The sequence below is a fragment of the Cuculus canorus genome, chromosome 4 (genome assembly GCF_017976375.1).
Source record: "Cuculus canorus isolate bCucCan1 chromosome 4, bCucCan1.pri, whole genome shotgun sequence".
NCBI lineage: Eukaryota > Metazoa > Chordata > Aves > Cuculiformes > Cuculidae > Cuculus > Cuculus canorus.
Window position 1 is genome coordinate 10,324,553 of NC_071404.1, and position 18,154 is coordinate 10,342,706.

The following is an 18,154-nucleotide window of genomic DNA, read 5'->3' on the forward strand; positions in this document are numbered from 1 at the left end:
TTAGTACACTCTACACAATAGTCTAACCTGCTGAAAAAAGAAACAGTGGAAAACTCTCAGAAAGGCAGCCAGAGTTGCTGCCAGCTTTTCAACCCTTGCCAGCATATTCAGCTGCCTTTCGTCATCTGGATACACAGAAGCCATCTACCAGAATAGACTGGCTTCTGGTGTACAGGCTGAACAGGAAGAAGCTCAGCACCTTTCCTGTCCACACCATCCTATTTGTGCTGCTAACTTTGCATCCTTATCTCAGATAGCTGCTGCATAGCTGTCGCCTAAAACTGGTTGGTTTTGACAGAAGCAAGTCATTCTAAAATAGGCAAATTTTAAGCTGTGCTGTGATCACATGTTGGTACATCTTCAGGCCAAAAGTGCTGAAGCCTGTAATCAGTCCTCCTGCAGAACAGCACTCATACACAAGTGGTCCCATTGATTTTAATTGAACTGTTTGAGTAAGAGCTGTTCAGCATACAGGAGGATTGCAGAATACTGCCCTGTGTGTTTATTCCTTGACAAAAGATGTCAGCTACAGTTTCCTTTGACGCGGACAGTAGCAATTCAGATTAAAATAAGGGTTATGCTTTTCTGTGTTTACAGGATTGTGGTAAAACTACCTTACACCTGATAATTCAAGTGTAATGAACACTGCTGAAACACAGATCACATTTTACTGCCATTTGGTCCAGGCATCAGGGATAAGACAAAATACAAGGCTGTGAAATAAGCAGAATTGTGCCTGTAAGTTAAGAAGATTTTGTGTCTGCTTGGAAGAAGTCTGAACTCCATGAATTACAAGGCAGAAAAAAATTTATAGATTGCAATGGTAAAAAATTGCTGCAACATTTTCCATTTGAACTGCTTGAACCATTGAAATTCTGCTGCATGTGAGACAGTCGAGTTTTCACTGTAAACCCATTGCAATTTATGGCAGTTTTGCTGTTGGTTTAACTGGAAGTAGGTTTAGACACAATTTGACATTGCCTTCTGTTTCGAAATAGCATGAAACCATATATGCATAGGTTTTTGTTGTCCAGGCAGGAAAGAAAGTTCCCTTTGCTTGACCATGTGCATAGAGCATGTAGTAAAGGAAATGCAAAGATGCACAGATAAGGCACTGTTGTTCTCTGCTATAGTCACAGTGTTCTAGTAATACCTCAGATTGTCGGGGTACCTGTATTTCTTTGTATGTGTGCCTAAATGCATCTTAAACTGTTTTGTACAGGCACCGTGGAATCAGTCAGATGTCCAGAAAGGAAGATGAACATGCTAGGTGTCTAAATGCACCTGAGTGAAAGTGGAAAATGCTTGTACGAAAGGTCAGGATTCATGTATGGCTTTACTCAGGCTCTGAAAGCCTGAAGCTTCTGCTCTTTCCCACCACACTATGAACATGCATTGTTTGCCTCTAGAAACACAAGAGTCTAAACAAGCATAGCCCTGTGCAGAGGAAGTGCTTCAAAGATTGCAAAGCCTGTGCTGTGCACCCCACCAAGCACCGCCTTCACTGGACACTCCTCAGTGCTTGGTCACATCCAACTGCTGGGTCTCCCTCCCCTCTACCCCCTGGGACCCAAACCCAGCAGTCTAACCTCTCCTGTGGTACACACCATCACACTCAATGTGATTTCCCTCTCTGCTTTTAAATGTAGGCAGATGTATTTCAAAGCCAGTTGATTTAAGGTGATTGAGCAGAATTTCACATTGATACTGGCACTTTCTGGGGCCCTGTGCTTCCACCCTCCACTGCATGGAAGGGGTGCTTTGGGAAGAAAGGGATGCTTTGGGAAGAAAGGGGCCACTGAAGCCAGCTGGACCATGTACATGAGGAAGAGTTGTGTAGTGCTCTTAAGGACTGCAAAATAAGGACCAGTGCAGTCAACAAGAAACAGCTGATTTCTGTTCTTGGTGGCTCTCGGCTTCAGGAGTCGTAAACTGTATTACTCTGCTTGAATTATAAGTGTGTGTGTATTCACTGCCCCCACCCCAGAACTCCTGCTGATGAAATCCAGAGTAAAACCCCATGCATTTGGGAAGGACGGTATGTAGGTAGGCTCATACCAAAGAAGCACTGACACACGTTTAATTGTAGTTGTGTTGAAGGAGCTTTATGTAGAGTGTGCAACAATATGTGAGAGAGTGCCGAGTAATTTTACCAAGTTTATTTCTCCTAGAGTGAATTCAACTGAGTCCTCAGGAGGCACCATAAAAACTTCTTAAACACCTAGAATGAATCCTAGAATGGATGCATTTTTATTTGTGCCGGTGAGCCAGGACTAGCTTTGGTGGTGTCATCTTGGGTGCAAAGGTGTGAAACGAACGTGAATTGTGTGTGAAAGATGCTCAACCAAATTACTTTTAGAACTGAAGGACAGATATACATGTTCTCAAAGGCTTTGCAGATTTGTGTCTCTAAATATCTTTTTTCCATTTGTACGAGCAAGCAGCAGGAACAGCTGAGTGCTAAAGAAACAGCTGGCCTTTGCTGATAACGGGTAGCTGTCACTTTATGGTGAAGTCTGAAAAACTTTATATTTAGAAGCAGAATTGAGAGCCATCAGCAGCCACACCCAAAAACCTGGAGTGTTTGCTGTTTCTTCACTGCCTGCACTTTACGATTGGAGTGGTAGTATTATCTATATTTTTAAATGTTACAACGCCTTTCTTTTCCAAAATCCACCCTGTGGTGTGGCATGGATCTGAGAACATGACATTGGCGCTGAGCTGTGAGGAGGGCAGAGCTCTGAAGTTGAGGATTGGTAATTCAAGGAACTTAACTCACTATTCCCCACATACAGCCTTAAAGAAATAATTGGGCCTTCCATGCTTTTCCAATTTGGCTCATTGTAGCTACTGCATGTTTCTTTCTTCCATCTGTTTTAAATTCCATACTGTGTCTTACCCCTATGTGAAGAAATAGACTTCTTCACTGTGGCTTGGAGTCCTGTCCCCTGTTTCCTTGTGTGTTGCAAGGCTTAGCTAATTAGCAAAGAGTTAGTTGTCTTCCCATAGAGGAGGGGAAGAGCTGGCACTGACAAGTTTCAGCTCCTTGTCTCAGCGTCTCAAATCCTGTTTAATTTCTCATCTCCCTTCTGATTCAGAACACCAGAAAGTAGAAGGGACAGAATTTTCTGAACTATCAGTTTTGTCAGTGCCCAAGTCCGATTTGAGACACTGACTACCTCTGTCCTACCAAATAAAGCAGGGCCAAAGACCGTGTTCCATCCCTCATCTCAATGGCAGATGTCACTGCAGCCCCGTGTCTCCTTTGGGTTGCCACTGGTACACATGTGGCTTTTCATCATCACTATTTTATGTGTGGTGTGCTTTTAGGTTTTTTTAAGTTCAAAGTGCCTGAAGATGTGAGACAGCCCATCAGAGAGCTACTTTCAGAGCTTAAAGCTGAGGTGACTTGACATGAAGGTGTGTGAAGTGTCTGAGTTCATGAGTTTTGCTGCTGCTGCTGCAGCACAGAGGGACTATAGTGTGAAAGACTCATGGCTGTTCAATCTCATCCAATGTGCCTTCTGTACGGGTCCTTGACCTGCCACACCCCTTGATCTGTACCCAGGTGCAGGCTTGGAAAATAGCTTGGTGCAAGGACCACAGCAACAAATACACGGTATAGATACTGTGGTGTCTCATGGACCTGAGTGACTTGCATGCATTTGAGTTGGTGGGCTCTCTATATGATGCTTGCTAGCCCAGCTTGCTGCTTGCTCTTGACCAGTTGTTTGCTGCATTGTTTGCATCACTGGCTTTCCCAAAATAATTCAATGTCTTCTGGTTTTGTTTGGGATTTAGCAAGGGGTCATGAAATGCTATGGAACAGGCATGCTTGAAAGTCAAATCTGAAAAAAAAAAAAAAAGTATTTTGAACTGAATGCCAGTCCCTTGTAACATTCATTTCTTGTTAATTGCTGTATTATGAAAGACATTTGTATCTTAGCCTCCTTGAGAGTTTGTCTGCAGGGACATCAACTGCCCCTCTCTGCCAGCATTCTCCGAGCAGCAAGATGTGCAGTACACTGCCGCCAGGCCCTGCAGCCATTTCTGTGATCAGGCATGAAATTATTCTTAACTGATTGAAGTGAGGCATAGATTGGAAAGCTTGAGACACACTGATTTACCCCATTATCCTGCTCTGCCTCAACTCTATTTCACCTAAACCACGCCTGACAATTCTGAATAGCGTTGTCCTAAAAATCTTCACTGATGCTGCTGCACTCAAAGCACTTTACAAAAGGCAGCGACATCACTGCTTTCATTTTAAAAGAGAAAAAGAAATGAGACACAGGCAAAACAATTGGCTGGTGTCACTCAGCAAAGGCAGGGGAAGAGCTGGGAGGATGACTCGATGTCCAAGTCCTCGGTGTGTCATGTTCAGCGTTATGATACACTGTTGAGGAAGGGTTTGTTATCTGATTTCAGATCAGAATGTCAGACATAGCATGGCCTTATTACACTCCCTTGACATAGAAAAGGGGCCTTATGAACATTTGTATTGCGTTATGCTTCCACAGAGTATATAGACTAGTGCAGTGCATAAAGGCTTTGAAGAAACTGTGACTGACTCACTTTGTGTTCGAGCACTTTGAGGGGGCGTGAGCATGTGCTTGAGGTCACTGCTTGAATGAGCTGGTAAACAAAACATTTCTCCTTTATCCAATAAAATTTGCAGTCAGACCTTCTTGTTAGGTAACTTTGATATAAGCACATCGTATAGCAGTAAAGCCATATTCTACCTTGCTGTGATCATCTTCTAAGCTGCCTTGATGCTTAGCACCACTTTTGCAATCCAGGACAGAGAGAGAAACAAACAGAACATCCAGTTTAAGAGGGCAGGGAAGAAACTGGGTTTTCTGAATAAGATCAGCCAGTGGTAACACAGTCTCAATGGCATCTATCCTCTGAACATAAAAAAAATAACATTGTCTTACCCAAAATACCTGCTTCCTGTGGATCTGTGAATCACATCTGCTGAGTTTACAGGAAGAAGCTCCGACAAATTTGTATTGCTCTTTGGTCTGAAAATCCATCTAGATATGGAAGAATGAGTTCATGCGTTCTATGGTAACAAACAAAGTAGTTAGTGGCCATTAGTTTATAGAATATTTATTACAGATGAGGAACCAAGAAAGGAAAAAGTTGCATTTTCAAATTTAAGCATGGACATTGCTCACCTCCGTGCTTGGACATCCAAAATCAGATGAGTTGTAAGCTGGGTGAATCGGATTTTGAGATCAGAAGAAAATTAGAGGTGGACCTCTGATGTCTTTCCATACAGTCATTCTGAAGGAGCCAAGCTATGTGCATACATCTATGGAAGAACAAATTTTTGTTTATCAGAGAATGGATATCTATAATATATTTACAGACCTGCAGCAAGTATGCAAGCAGATCATTGAGTTCTATGCCCCCGTAGGGAAATATTAGTGCCTAATGTGGCTGATGCAAATCTACTACCAGCCATAGGATTCCGTCACTTACTGGTATTAGCTGCAATGAATCCAATTTAATCTGTGATGGGAAGATCGTAGGTGCATTCCGTATTTACGTAATAATAGCACTCTGCATTTCTATAGCATGTTGCAGTCATACATTTTGGACTGCTCCATCAAGATTTGCCAGTTCAGGCTCTTAATAGATATTAGTAATTAGGTAAATAAAATGCTGTTCAGCTGAATGAGGGAGGAATCAGTATTGATCCTGAACCTCATACTGCTAATATAGTTGGGCCAGTATTATCGTGGAAGAGATAAGAGAACTCCTACATCAATGCACACATTTGAGAGAAGATCAAAACAGCCCAGGTGGTAAATAACATGGACAGTTGCCTGCAGGACCTAAAATTGGAGATCAGCACAAAGACTGGGCAGGTGAATAGTCAGCAGATGCTGTCTTATCTCTCTGTTTGCTTTGGAAGATTGGGTCTGCATGAAAACATGTTAAAATCAATTTGTATCTTCTCCTTTGTTTCAATAGGCTATGCAGCAGGCTCTCATCAGTTGTGGGCCTAATTAAATGATTTTCCTCATTGCAAGCTAATTACTCCTATGGAGAAAGAAGACTGAATGTTAAATGAGAACTCTAGAGGAACTGTGTCTGTAAAGTATGGTTTAGAATAAAAAATTATGGGCTTGATTTCACCTTGTCTGACATAGTCTCTTATTCCACATAAAGCAAGTACAACTTCCCACAGTCATTTCTTGGTATAAGTAAGGAAACCGTGTGAAAAGTCAGGCAGAAAGACTGTAACAAGCTCCCTTCCTTATGCAAAAAATACCCTAATGCAATCAGGAAATCATTGGCTTTCAGCATCCAAGAGAGGAAGAAGCAATGCATCTAAATTGCATCAAGGGGGTCAGATATCAGCAGAATGTTCTGAGAGCGAGGCAGTGGGCTGGGTTACCCAGGGAGCTTTTGGCACCTTCAGCATAAGAAGTCTGTGAGAGTTTTGGCTCCAGGCTCTGGCAGAGGAGGGAACATGCAGAGACCTCCTGGGCTGCTCTTATAGTGCCTGGTTGGACTTTTGCACCAGTTTGGGGGAAAATGCAAGGTACAGGACAAAGGCGAGATCAGTGCCATCAGCTTGTGGTGATGTGTCATTTGCTGTTCTTGAACAAAGCTAGTAATGTGAAAATGTGAAATCTGCAGTAATTAATTAGATAATGGAAAATCAATCATGCTAATGAGTATGTAAGTGTTTGCAGACTCTAGCTACTTTGCATGGGTGGAATTGATTTAGTGAATGCTTTTTTCAGGAGTCATGGATGGGAGGCTGCATAGGTCTGTCCAGCAATGATTGTATGTGATGCTTCACCAGCTAAACCTTCCAACTGAGTGCTGGTTTTGGTCCTTTGCTTGGGGCACTGAATTCCAGCAAAGGGAAGACCTTTGCTCAACAACTCCAGAACACTTTTGTGGTGATGTGGATGGGAATAAGGGTGGCCTCCAAAAAGCACAACTTGCTGGCAGCAACCTTGCATGCAAAAGACTCCACTCAGACTGCTCTGTCTGTTTGGGGACCAAAACCTAAGATGCTGTAGCACATAGTGGTTAAGACTTAGCCTTACTGGACCCACGCAACACTGTGTTTGCTAGATGTGGTGGCTGCAAAATCCAAAAGTTACAAAGGGCAATCTTCATCCTCAGAAGGATGTTTACCATACAAATGTTATGTGGGGTGCCATGCCCTTTGTGTTGATGTGTGATTTTAGGATTCGGAGAAGTTTCAGTAACAAGGTGCAAGTGAGGTGGAAGAAACTGGGGGGCCAAATAAAGAATTAAACTTACTTGGCTTATTTGTCTTACTTCCAGCTTTCCAAGGGTCTATTTTTTTTTTTTATTTTTTTTTTTTTTTTGCTTTGTACTGGGCTCTGTGTCTCTGATCCTGCCTGTCCTATTTTTGTTCCCTTTTCTTTGTTGTCAATGGTTTCACGCTGGTTCCATTCCTCTCCCTTTGTGTGACACAGATTCTCCAACTCAGCCACGTCCAAGGTGTTGGACTCCCTGCAGTTATGGCACAGACTCGATGCTGAGGAAATGACTTCCTGCTTTGCTGACACTGTCTGCATTGTGTAAGTGAAAGTATGTTTTACCAGCCCACAGAAGAGTAGTTTCAGGGCATTACTTAATGCATTCTCCTTTTTCTACCTTGTTAGGATGCTGGCACCTCTTCTTCATTGTTGCTGCTCTCTTGGTATCTACAGGAGACCAAGATCCCACTAGTCTAGATGACCTGTACACAGTAAGAGAGCTGGTTTTAATGTGAAGACCTTACAGTCAACACAGAGAAAACAGACAAAGGTAGGAGAAAGTTGTTATGAATAAACCTTCCCTATGCAGAGGGAAGCAGGAACACAGAGAAGTCCCCAGCTCTTATTGCCAGAGATAATGAGGTACCTGTGGTAACTTGGACACCTCAAATCCAGTTCAGGGCTTTCACCACAAAATGATCCTCCTTCTCTTCACTGGGACCAGTGTAATGCAAGGATGGATTTTCACTTTTGCTTCCAATACGGGTGAGCTAAAGCTGGTGGAAGGTGGACCTATATCAAATGACTCCCATGACAGCAGTAGGACAGGGTATTTCACCACTTACGCACATGGGAAAGTCTAGGTCATACTAAGTCATTCTGTCACCTCTCTGCTATTGAATGAAATTATGTGAGTTGTTAAAAGGTGTTATGTTATTGGTAGTTATTCCGGGGGTAAGAAGATTAGTAGAAGTATATTCCTATATATATGAAAATGGCTGTAATATTCAGAGATGCACTGATGAGACTTAAAGCTTCTAATAAGCATCTATCTGGGGTTTGAATACACCCTGATCTACAGCTATAAGGGACTGTAATTAACATCCAAACTCCCGTGGACTCAGAATGTCCCTGAAGGCAAGTAAACTCCAATTGCAGAGCAATACTACTGCTCACTTCTATCATAAACTACTCTGTGAATGTGAATGAATGAAGGCTGACACAACTCATGCAAAAGGTAACTTTTGTTGAGACTCAGGTAGCTGGGACCTGTGCCAAAGGGGGCTGCGGCTTGACCTTGTCGTGGCCTTGTGCAAAGCAGCACAGATCTTGCACCCAAGGGGAAAGAGTCAGTGCTGGCATACTTTGGCCCTACTGTGTGGGTCAACAGCGGGGGAATAGGCTGTGCCTGGTGAGGAACAAAACCCCTGGGAAATGGGAGCTTCTTGGTTCATCCAAACTTATTCCACTATGACTGGCCAAGGACCACACGTTAAGTCAGTCTTGGCATCAGTTAGAAAACCCCTATCTTAGGACTCATTCCTCTGTTTATAGGCTTGCCTTTGCTTCTCAAATTAAGATACATGCTGTACACTAGACAGGCAGTACGATGGCTTAATGAAGGAGAGGTTGGAAATAACACCTCAGTGAGACCACTGCTTTCATTATCTGTGCTTTTGACATCTAATCAAACACAGTAAACTACCCAAAATACACATCTGGGGTCTTCCTAGAGAATGCTTACTTTTTAAAGCTTTATTTACCTGTAGAGTCTACTATTTATTGTATGATGCTTTTTGCCACTTAGGGACTATGCTTAATCAGATTTGTAAATTAATTCTCTCCTGGGGTTTCTTTTTGTGTGTTCAGAAAGCATAAAAAGTGTTCATGACATGCTTCAAAACACACACTGGTTACATTAGTCATCTTCTCAGCATAATAGTTTTATGCAGAACACTTTAGGTTAAAAAAACTCCACACTTCCTTTAATCCAATTTTCTTTCCCCCACTTTTGATCCCTAGAGTTGTGTTGCATGTTAGTAAACAGCGACGTGACACACAAAAGCTGTAATTGTGAGTTTTTTGGTTTTTTCGCTGGAGGAAAAAAGCTACTGTTTACATCTTGAAATATCTATTATTGCATTTTATGTTATATTCAACTGAAAATATTTTCATACAGGAACTTTGCCTTCTTCTGGCAGCTGGAAGGCTGGTTACAGAAATGAGTGCTGCTGAATCATGGCACGCTTTGTGCTTGCTTGCCATTTCCCCAGCTTAGCAATCCCAGCCCAGTGGCCGGGATGGGGCCAGATGCAAAGAGGCAGCTTGGATGGAGAGAACCAGCCTTTCCACCAGTGCTGCCTGCATCTTCATGAATAGGCCATCCCTCACACCCACCATGCCCCTTCCTTGTCACAGCTGGCCGAAACACCTGCTAGTCAACAAAATGCTTCTGTGGCAAACATTGCAATGTAGGAAAGGATTTGTTTGAACGGTGTAAATGTCAATGACGTTGGTGAGGAAGAGAAGGTGCTTGGCAAGCAGTGCAGTGTCCACTGACTGGCGAGAGTGGAGGACTGCCCTGACCATTGACCCACAGTCTGAGAGCTGCAGTGACAACAAGCTGTAGCACATCACCTTCGGTGCGAGGGCTACTTTCCAGAAGTCACAAACTAATGTAACTGCAGTCTTCTCTTTATGCCAGTGGGAGCCAGGAGAAATCTCTCTTCATGATACTGCAAACTCACCCTTGTGCTCTCTAGGCAGACTTATCCACACCCCACACCCTCCCAGCATCCCCTGGCACGCACACACATGCACACTCTCTCGCACACATACACGCATCCCCCATCTCTCGGGACCTTTGTGTTTCACAGGAAATGAGTAGATAAACCACAGTTCCCAATTTCCTAATTATGCAAAAAAGTAGAACCTCCTAAACCTTCAGAAGCTCAAAAAAGCTGAAGTTGTTGAAAAAAAGGCAAAGAAGACATAAAACCGAATGGGGATTTCACACCGTGGATGTTGGAATCTAATAGGTGTGGGGGGCATTCAAGGCACACTTGCTCTTAAGTGTGTTTGCTAGAAGAGGACAGCAGCGCGTGGTATAGAGAGCCCCATCTTTAAGGAAGGACACAGTAGCAGGAAAATATTTTGTCTGATGGAGCAATCTGTGATCCTGAAAAGAGAAAACGTATTGTGATAGAGAAACTTGCTCAGCTCAGCAGGGAGGAACCTGACTCCACCACTGCTCTCTAGCAGGAACTTGGAGATTTCTGGCCTTGTTTTCAACCGGATCACTTCTCTCTTAGCCTCCCACTTTCCCTGGATCTGTGACTGCCTCAGAGCTGTAGGATAACCAGTCCGTCCAGGACTTCACACAGTCGGCACCAGTGCAGGCATATACAACTGCAAAAAATGCATGCAGTGGAGCCCAAGCAAGAAGCCAGAAGGCAGCTCTGCCCACGCTGTTGCTGCCCTTCTTCTGAGTGCTGCACTCACTGCCTGTCCACTGTCTTCGCTGTGTCTGCCAGGGCACGCGTTTGTGTTCCTGGAACACCTAGAGGGGCTGAGCTGCTGCTTGTTCCTCTTCTCCCTGGTTTCACATGTTCGCTCTCAAATCTTCTTCTTGCCAGTTGGTTCACTGCATGTGATTTAACCCTACCAAATTTTCCATCTGATAACGATTTTGGGAAATGGGAAAGGCATCCAAAGAAAGTGCACCTGAAGGGGGGTGTGGGGTGGGCTGCTGTCAAGTGGAACCTGTTGGAGCGTCTCTCTCCCCACTGCCCCACAGGCAATGCTGCAGCTCATAGTACCACTACTTATGGAGCCTGTTTTTTCCCCAGTTCCCCTATCACAACAGCCTGTATGTGTCTAGCTTCTCCCTTTCTCTTTCCTCACTCAGACATCTGTATTTTTTACTTTCCCTTGGAGGACAGGAGAGTAACATGGAGGAAGGAAGATTCCCTGATTCTGGTGAGTTTTGGGAATGGGTGTAATGATTTTTGGCCAGAGGCCAAGAAGCCCATGTCATTCACAGGCACAACTCGCATTAGTTTCCTTAGCAGCTCCTTTGTTTGCTAGCACATCATCAAGGTCACAGGGAGAGGCTCATCAGGCACTGTTGGCCGGCCTTGCAGGCAGCTTTGAATTTTAGAACCAAATCATGAACCATAGAGAACCGACTGGCAGAAGACCATGGACAGGACTTTCTCTTTGCAGCCTGTGCTGCTGCTTTCACATCAAACTGCTCGTGTCCTGTAGGTTAATATTGTTTCCCATGAGGAAAACTGTGCTAAAATGCCAGTTTGAAAGGCAGGACTGTCATGAAGAGCTGAGCACCTTCCTCATGAAAGTGTCCTTGACCTATGAAAGCCCGGTGGGCTGGAGCAGCTGCAAGTCTGGCAGAGCTGTGCTGTCTGCAGGGCAGCTGCACCACTTTTTCCTGGATGAGGGCCTGCTGCCCACCCCATCCCAGTTCTGCCTCAGCCTCCCTCTCTGTTCCCACACAAGGAGCAGAGCATGCGGGTGGTGTCTCTGGCTTTCCAGTCCCTGCTTTATCCAAGAGGATGTTTGTTTCCTCAAAGGAAAGCACAGTCGGATGTCACGCTACAGGAAAAATAAAACAGATCTGCACGGGGCCAAACGAGTGTCTTTTACAGTTCTATGTAGAGATTTCATCAGAGCTTAACTTGGCTCAAACCAAACTCTCATTTTGACCATCACTAGTGGATGAGCTCAGGGGACTAATGCAGGGAGAGGAAAATGCTCAGTTTGTTCGTGATGTGTGTCACCTGAGGCAGTCCTAGTTGGACTAAGCATTCATTACCCTGTATTGAAAATGGAGTGCTGTCACTGACCACACAGAGCTCTGGGGATGGAGAAATATGATATGAATGCTCAGGACACTGCGCACCCCTAGTGACCTGCTATTGGATGGCGCCACGTGGTATCACTGCATGACACTTGTCCAACACATTTGTCGCTCCAATGAAACTCTGTTCCTCCAAAACACCACATGTGCTGAAGTGGCACAGGTTGTCCTGCATGACACTGAGAATCAGAGATTCATTAGCTAGATTAGGAAGGTGGGCTTTTAGGTGCAGAGAGACCTTACCATCCCCTCTTGCTGATGGCCTTGGGACTGATTCGGAGAATCACTTACTAAAGCATCTTGACTCCGAATCTCCCTGTTGTCACTTGCAGTTGCTTGATCTGTATCTATTACAGAATGGCTAATAGTGTCCCTTTCAGCCTGAGATTGTCCTATTTCCTTTTGGTTTCCCCTTTTGACATCACAAACATTTTTGGCCATGTACATTTTTTTTTCAGTTGAGGTGTTTCTCATAACAAAAAACTTTCTAAGTGTGGTTATCATTTTCCTTTATTGGGAATATTCATTCAGCAGTTACCTTTGCCAAAGATGATGTAGTGCAAGCAGGTGTTACAGCCTTACTTTCAGCTGTACGGAAAACGCGTTTCATTTCTGACAGCAATCCTGCTGTTTCAGTAGAAGGCTACCCCATGCAGAGATAGGCTGGATAGATCAAACTGTACTAATTGCAGAGTGATTTGAAAATCTGTTCCACTTGCAAACAGAATTAATCCAATGCTTTGTTACATTGAATTAACAAAGGTCACATTTCATAAATATTACAGAGCAATTTTCATAGATCAAGCAGGAGGCTAGTTAATGATTAGAGCAATAAGGTCCTGACGTAAATCCATAAAGAATAAGGGACATATTTTTACAGCTTCTCTTATTATTGCCATAGGAATCTTAACCGAAGGCAGCGGAAATTATTAGGGTCCAACATAGCTTTAAAATCTAGCACATCAAACTATACCTAGTCTTCTCAATGACTTTTGTATTAGAAACTAGAGAATTTAAGGTGTTTTAGAATATCAGTCAGTTTCTCAACAGAAAATAAGCATGTTGGTTTCAATCCAGTTCTACTGGATTCTGCAGTGAAGAAACCAGCCTCAATAACTGGTGGGAATTAGCAGAACTCAGGCTAAGCAGGCATTCAATTCTTCCCCTTGCTCGAGCAGCTGGATCAGGGCAGAAAACTGTAGTAAAGATCTAGTTCTGCTCGTAGGACTTACCCAAGAGACTGGCATCTCTCATGTGACTGAGTCCAGCGCCGTTTCTTGGAAAGGTATTCAAGCTACCTGAGCAGTAATCTTGTTGAAGTCTATGGGATTAGCTCTGCAGGGAGGCAGGATTGTACATGTTATATATGAGAGAAGGCAGTGGAAGAAATCCTGGAATTTCTCAGGGCATAAAAACAGAAGTCTTGGGCCTGTGTACATGCAGAGGACTTAAAACCAGAGAATGTAGTTTTCCAGGATTTAATTAGGCATGTTTTATATCCGATAGCTGCACACACACAGACAACCCATATTTCTCAGTGGGGTTTTATCTGCTATAAGCCATTTATGTCTGATTTAGGGCTTGGAAGTCATGGTGGAACAACTGTGATCCAACAGTGCTGAAGGCTGTAGGGCTTGGGAATCAGCAAAATTCCAGGAGGCATTTTATAGTTCCTTCATCTAGAAGAAACCCCCAGGGGACAGAAAGTGGCTTGTGTCACTCTGATGCATTACTGAGAAGAATGAAATGTTAAACTCATTGTGAAACATGCAGTGATGTCCAGGTGCTTGGATGAAGAGTAGGAACCAGTTACATCTCCATTTGGGAAAGCTGTTTGGCAAAATGAAATGTGAATTATCCACACGGTGATGCCTTTTGGACATATCAGGTTTTAATTTTCATTTTTTAGGTTAGGTGCTCATACCTAAAAACCTAACAATATAATTCCTTGAATGTCTTGTGCAACTCAGGTGGAGGAAAATAAAATACTCAAAATAGCCGAACATGCATGCAAGTAGCAGCTCAGCTAAACATAGAACAACATAAACTGTGAAAAATGTTCCAGAGTAGTGTCAACACCAGGGTGAAAAGGAACCTAGAAGGCTTTTCCACAGCCGGGTGCGAAGGGACCCCAACAAGTTTCTTGTCAGAGGAGACACACAGCACAACCAGTTCTTCCATTGACAAATGAGCAAAAGAAAACAAAATATCACACTGTCATTTAAAGAATAACTTCAGTAAAAATACTGCAGGGAGTGGTTTCGCTGAGCAGAGATTGGCAACTGATTAAGGAGGGTTATCAGCGTACCTGGTGCTGGATAAAACCCGATCCTGCTGCAAGGCATTCTCACTGAGTTGGACAGATTGTGGGTTTGCAATGAATGCCTGAGAAGCTCTAGAAGTTTTCTGATAACACGGGAGTTTGAAACAAAAGTTTTCTGCTCCTCACCTGCAAAGCAACTTTAGAAAATCTCCATGTGGTCTGTTGCTGCAAGGTGGCATTCTTGGAGTTTGGTGAGACAGGGCAGTTAGGAGGCAGCAGAGCAGGCTGTGGACGTTATCGCTTTCCCGCACCTGTTGTCTGTTCATGCCAAGGGTGGGCTGGCTTGGTCCACTGCCAAAGTGGGGTGAGCAACCCTGTGCAAGGGTGTTCCCATCCTGTAAATTGGAAGAGAAAGCATTGGCAAACTGTAAAGTTCAGCCTAGGTTTGGAGACTTCCATAAGTGATGTTTGTGCCTTGTAACCATGCTGTAAAGTAATATATTTTGATCACAGACTTTTGCATGTCATTTTGGGAAGCTGATCCACTGAGCATTCTTGCACAGTCACCAGTGTCATTTTTAAAACACAGCATATATGTGCAGCACTTTTCCAATGGCAGAGCTCAGATTGCACTACCCAAGATTTAGGGACACTGCAAATTTTAACATTTCTTCTGGTCTTCAGCCTCTTGATTCTGCTTGTACAATGAATTCAGGTGTTAGAATGAAGGTGTTTTTCTTGCTTTGTTTATTATATAGTACGTAGAGCATCATTTAATTTGCAGCTGTTATTTAGATCTATTTGCGTTATTCCGATTGTTTCACTCAATAAGGGAATTAGTAGTCACTAGCTGAAGAAAATCAAGCAATGATGAACCAAAACCCACTGATTTGTTTAAGGGACTTTTAAATGCATTTCAAGACAAAAGAAGAAATGGATGGAAACAGAGCAAGGGCACCACCTGAGCTCTCCTTGGATGGTGTCATTTGTTAGTTCACTGCAGTTCCCTCAAGACCTACCTTGACCCATAGCTCATCTAAAACTTCATAGCTGGAAACACTGCTGAAATCCAAAGCACTGCCAGTACTGAAGAAAAAACAAGTACATTAGAAGTAAAACAACTGGACAAGTATCTTTGCTAGGTCAAGTGTCATTCTCATGACCCTAAGATTAAAGATCTTTCCTGTTTTTATGTAGTGTATCCTGACTGCTTTTTACACGTGACTGCATTAACACAGCACATCGCAATGAAAATATGTGCAAAAAACATAAAACGTATAAGAAGAGACAGATAACACAGTGACATTCCCTAAAGCAGGGAAGCCCCAAGCTGGGGCTGCCCTCGCAGCCAGCACCTACCCACAACTGAATGTGTCCTCTGATGGTTGGATCACATCACAGGCAGTGTGCTTGGGAGGGCAGAGTTCCTGCCTCCCTGCTTAGAATTCGGACATGGGGTCTGCTGGCTTGTCAAAGCTTCACAAAGTGGCCACTTTAGCGGGCAACACCCCAACAGCACGGCCGTGTCCGGTGTCACGTGGCGCTCCCTGCTCCTGCAGTACCGCTGTGTACAGTCATGTCATGCAGCAAGTAGTCCTGTTTTGGGTCTCCTTTGCAGGATTGCACATTTGCATGGGGTCATCCTGCACCCCTCCTTTCCCCTGTCTTTGCCCCATCCCTGGGATCTCACTCATGCAGGTCTCCCACCACTCCTGCCCTCTTAGGCTTTCTTCAAAACGCCTCCTTGGGCAATTCCTAAATCTCCTGATTTCAGACATGTCCCTTCCTGTGCAGTTCTCATTCCCTGGTGGGACCCACATGGGACAGATCCGTCACGCCACTGGGTTTCCCGCTGTCCTGCCTTGAGGACAGTTCAACAGTAGGGGATTATTTGGGACTGGATCTTTACCAAAGCAGTGAGTTACTGTTCTTCAGACTGAGGGCCCAGCAAGTGACATCTAAGACCTTTCAGATCTGTTGCTGCTTCCAGGCATCACTCAGAAGGGAAACCAGCTGCCCCAGCTCACCATGAACAGCAAAGCAGGGAAAGTAAAACTCCCACAGCATGGCCTGTTACCACGTCTACTCATCCTGGACCAGTGACTCCAACCATTTCTCTGCTGAGATCCCCTGCGGGAAGGATAATGCTTTATGCATGTTGTCAAAATACGTTTTAGCAATAGCAGGATGCTTTGTGCTCTGAGTGGAGCAGGATGCGTACCAAGCCTTAAACTGTTCCAGGCTTCACAGAATAGCAGACAGCAAAATACATGTGGCTGCACTGGGACATGTTGTTTTCAAATCCCTGTGTGATAGCACCAAGTGGCATAAATCAGAATTACCTGTCACAAATTGTATCCCTCCACGGCCATTTCTTCATCCAGGCTGAGCAGCAGCTTAGACTGTCTGAGTCAGTGGTTTCATTAGAAAGAAGGCAAAGAAGTAGCAGTGTGTGAGATGGAATGGGGAGATGATCAGAAAGCACCGATGCTTGAAAGAAAAGTTGAAATGCATTCCAGTAGAAAGTTGGGCTGAGGTTGTGTTGGAGCAGGAACATGAGCGGGTTTCATGTTCCCTGTGAGCCCAGAACTGGCTCCGACAGCTGCTTTCTTTTGCTTCACTTAAAGAGGCAACATTTCGGCTTTTCTGCTTGCAGAAGTGGAGGACTCTGCCCTGACGTGCACCTTCTGCAGAGCCAGGGTGTCCAGTCTTCCTCTGAAACAGCCTGCAAAACTTACAGCAGCTTTCAGTTAAAGCTCAGATCATCCCCAGGGAACCTGTGGAGCAAGGCCAGCAGCACATACTCCTGAAGCTGGCAACATCTGCGCTGCTAAATGCTTAAGATTCCACTTGCACACCAATCCAGACTCTAAGATGTACTGGAGTCCTGACACTGAGGTTACTTGGTATAAGATATTTTCCCCTAGGAACTCTTCTGACTAGCAACAAGTCAAGTCAAAACCTCAGTCCAGATCTCAGCTCTGCATCCAAGACATATCCTGACCAGTCTCAACAGCCTGTGGAGTCATGACCTGGGGTCTCTGCCTGCTTTGGAGACTTGCCTTTGACTTGATATCCCCGGCGTTGAGCTATTGCCACATGTGGTGTTTGAAGGCATTTTTGCTAGTTTATCTCCACAGCTCAGGCTTCCGGAGTGGTTCTGTCCTCTCCGAAACACTCTGTCTGCCTTCATTTAAGTAACTTATTGCAAGACATGTCTCACTAGGGTTTTCTTAAAACGTAGTTAAGTGTTAGTTTCTTTTCACCCTCCAGTTGGGGTGAAGTCAACATGTCCATTCTCCTTCAGTATGTGAGGGGTTTAGCACTGAAAAGCACCATGGCTTAGACTTATCAGTTGAGCAGCTTCTAGGCACTCTGCTATGAAAACTAAACAACCCTGGCCACATTCTATGGGTCTGATGAGTATTTCCCAGAAATGAGGTTGAGATATTAAGAATAGATTTCAAAGAGTTCAGCCTCCTGAGCGCAAGAGGGGTTGTTGAAAAATCAAGCCAAAAGTACTTTGTCGATGAACACAAAGTTCAGCAGCTGCTACCCCATCTTGTTTCTCTAGCATTTGGGTGTCAGAGGCCAAGATCAGCCTTACTTGTTGCAGGAAGAAGCTTAGCTGGACTTGACCATACAGCAATCAAGACAACAACTTCATCGATTTATTATGTTCCTCCTGCCTCAATCCTCATTAACTCATTCCCACACTTTTTGGCAGCCTCTAACACCATTTTTGTTTCCCCCTCAGAC

The 18,154-nt window shown here is 44.1% G+C and overlaps 1 protein-coding gene and 1 long non-coding RNA gene across 19 annotated transcripts in view; one reads left to right on the forward strand and one right to left on the reverse strand.

Annotated features, from left to right (window-relative positions):
• The first annotated feature begins 2,677 nt into the window (after positions 1 to 2,677).
• Positions 2,678 to 18,154, forward strand: part of LOC128852119 (uncharacterized) — a 44,483-nt gene continuing 29,006 nt past the window's right edge. The window contains exons 1-4 of one of the 2 annotated variants that reach the window (XR_008449761.1): positions 2,678 to 2,756; positions 7,473 to 7,577; positions 7,662 to 7,806; positions 11,164 to 13,369. This is a non-coding gene — a long non-coding RNA (uncharacterized LOC128852119). Of the gene's footprint in view, positions 2,757 to 7,472; positions 7,578 to 7,661; positions 7,807 to 11,163; positions 13,370 to 18,154 lie in introns of those variants that run through there. The other variant, XR_008449762.1, reaches the window with a different exon arrangement.
• On the reverse strand, positions 2,750 to 18,051 carry LOC128852117 (uncharacterized). Of its 17 annotated transcripts, none has more exons than XR_008449746.1 (7): positions 15,755 to 16,727; positions 15,415 to 15,481; positions 13,365 to 14,790; positions 7,654 to 7,738; positions 5,181 to 5,317; positions 4,938 to 5,065; positions 2,750 to 3,848 (listed from the first exon to the last, which is right to left on the reverse strand). XR_008449746.1 is itself a non-coding variant. In XM_054065942.1 (4 exons), the coding sequence occupies exons 1-4, from the start codon at positions 16,950 to 16,952 to the stop codon at positions 13,812 to 13,814; spliced, it is 642 nt and encodes a 213-aa protein (XP_053921917.1). In that variant the 5' UTR covers positions 16,953 to 18,051. The 17 variants fall into 17 exon arrangements, 1 of the variants encoding a protein (XP_053921917.1); XR_008449753.1 differs by having other exon boundaries at positions 13,365 to 14,306; positions 14,582 to 15,481; XR_008449749.1 differs by having other exon boundaries at positions 13,365 to 13,467; positions 14,441 to 15,481.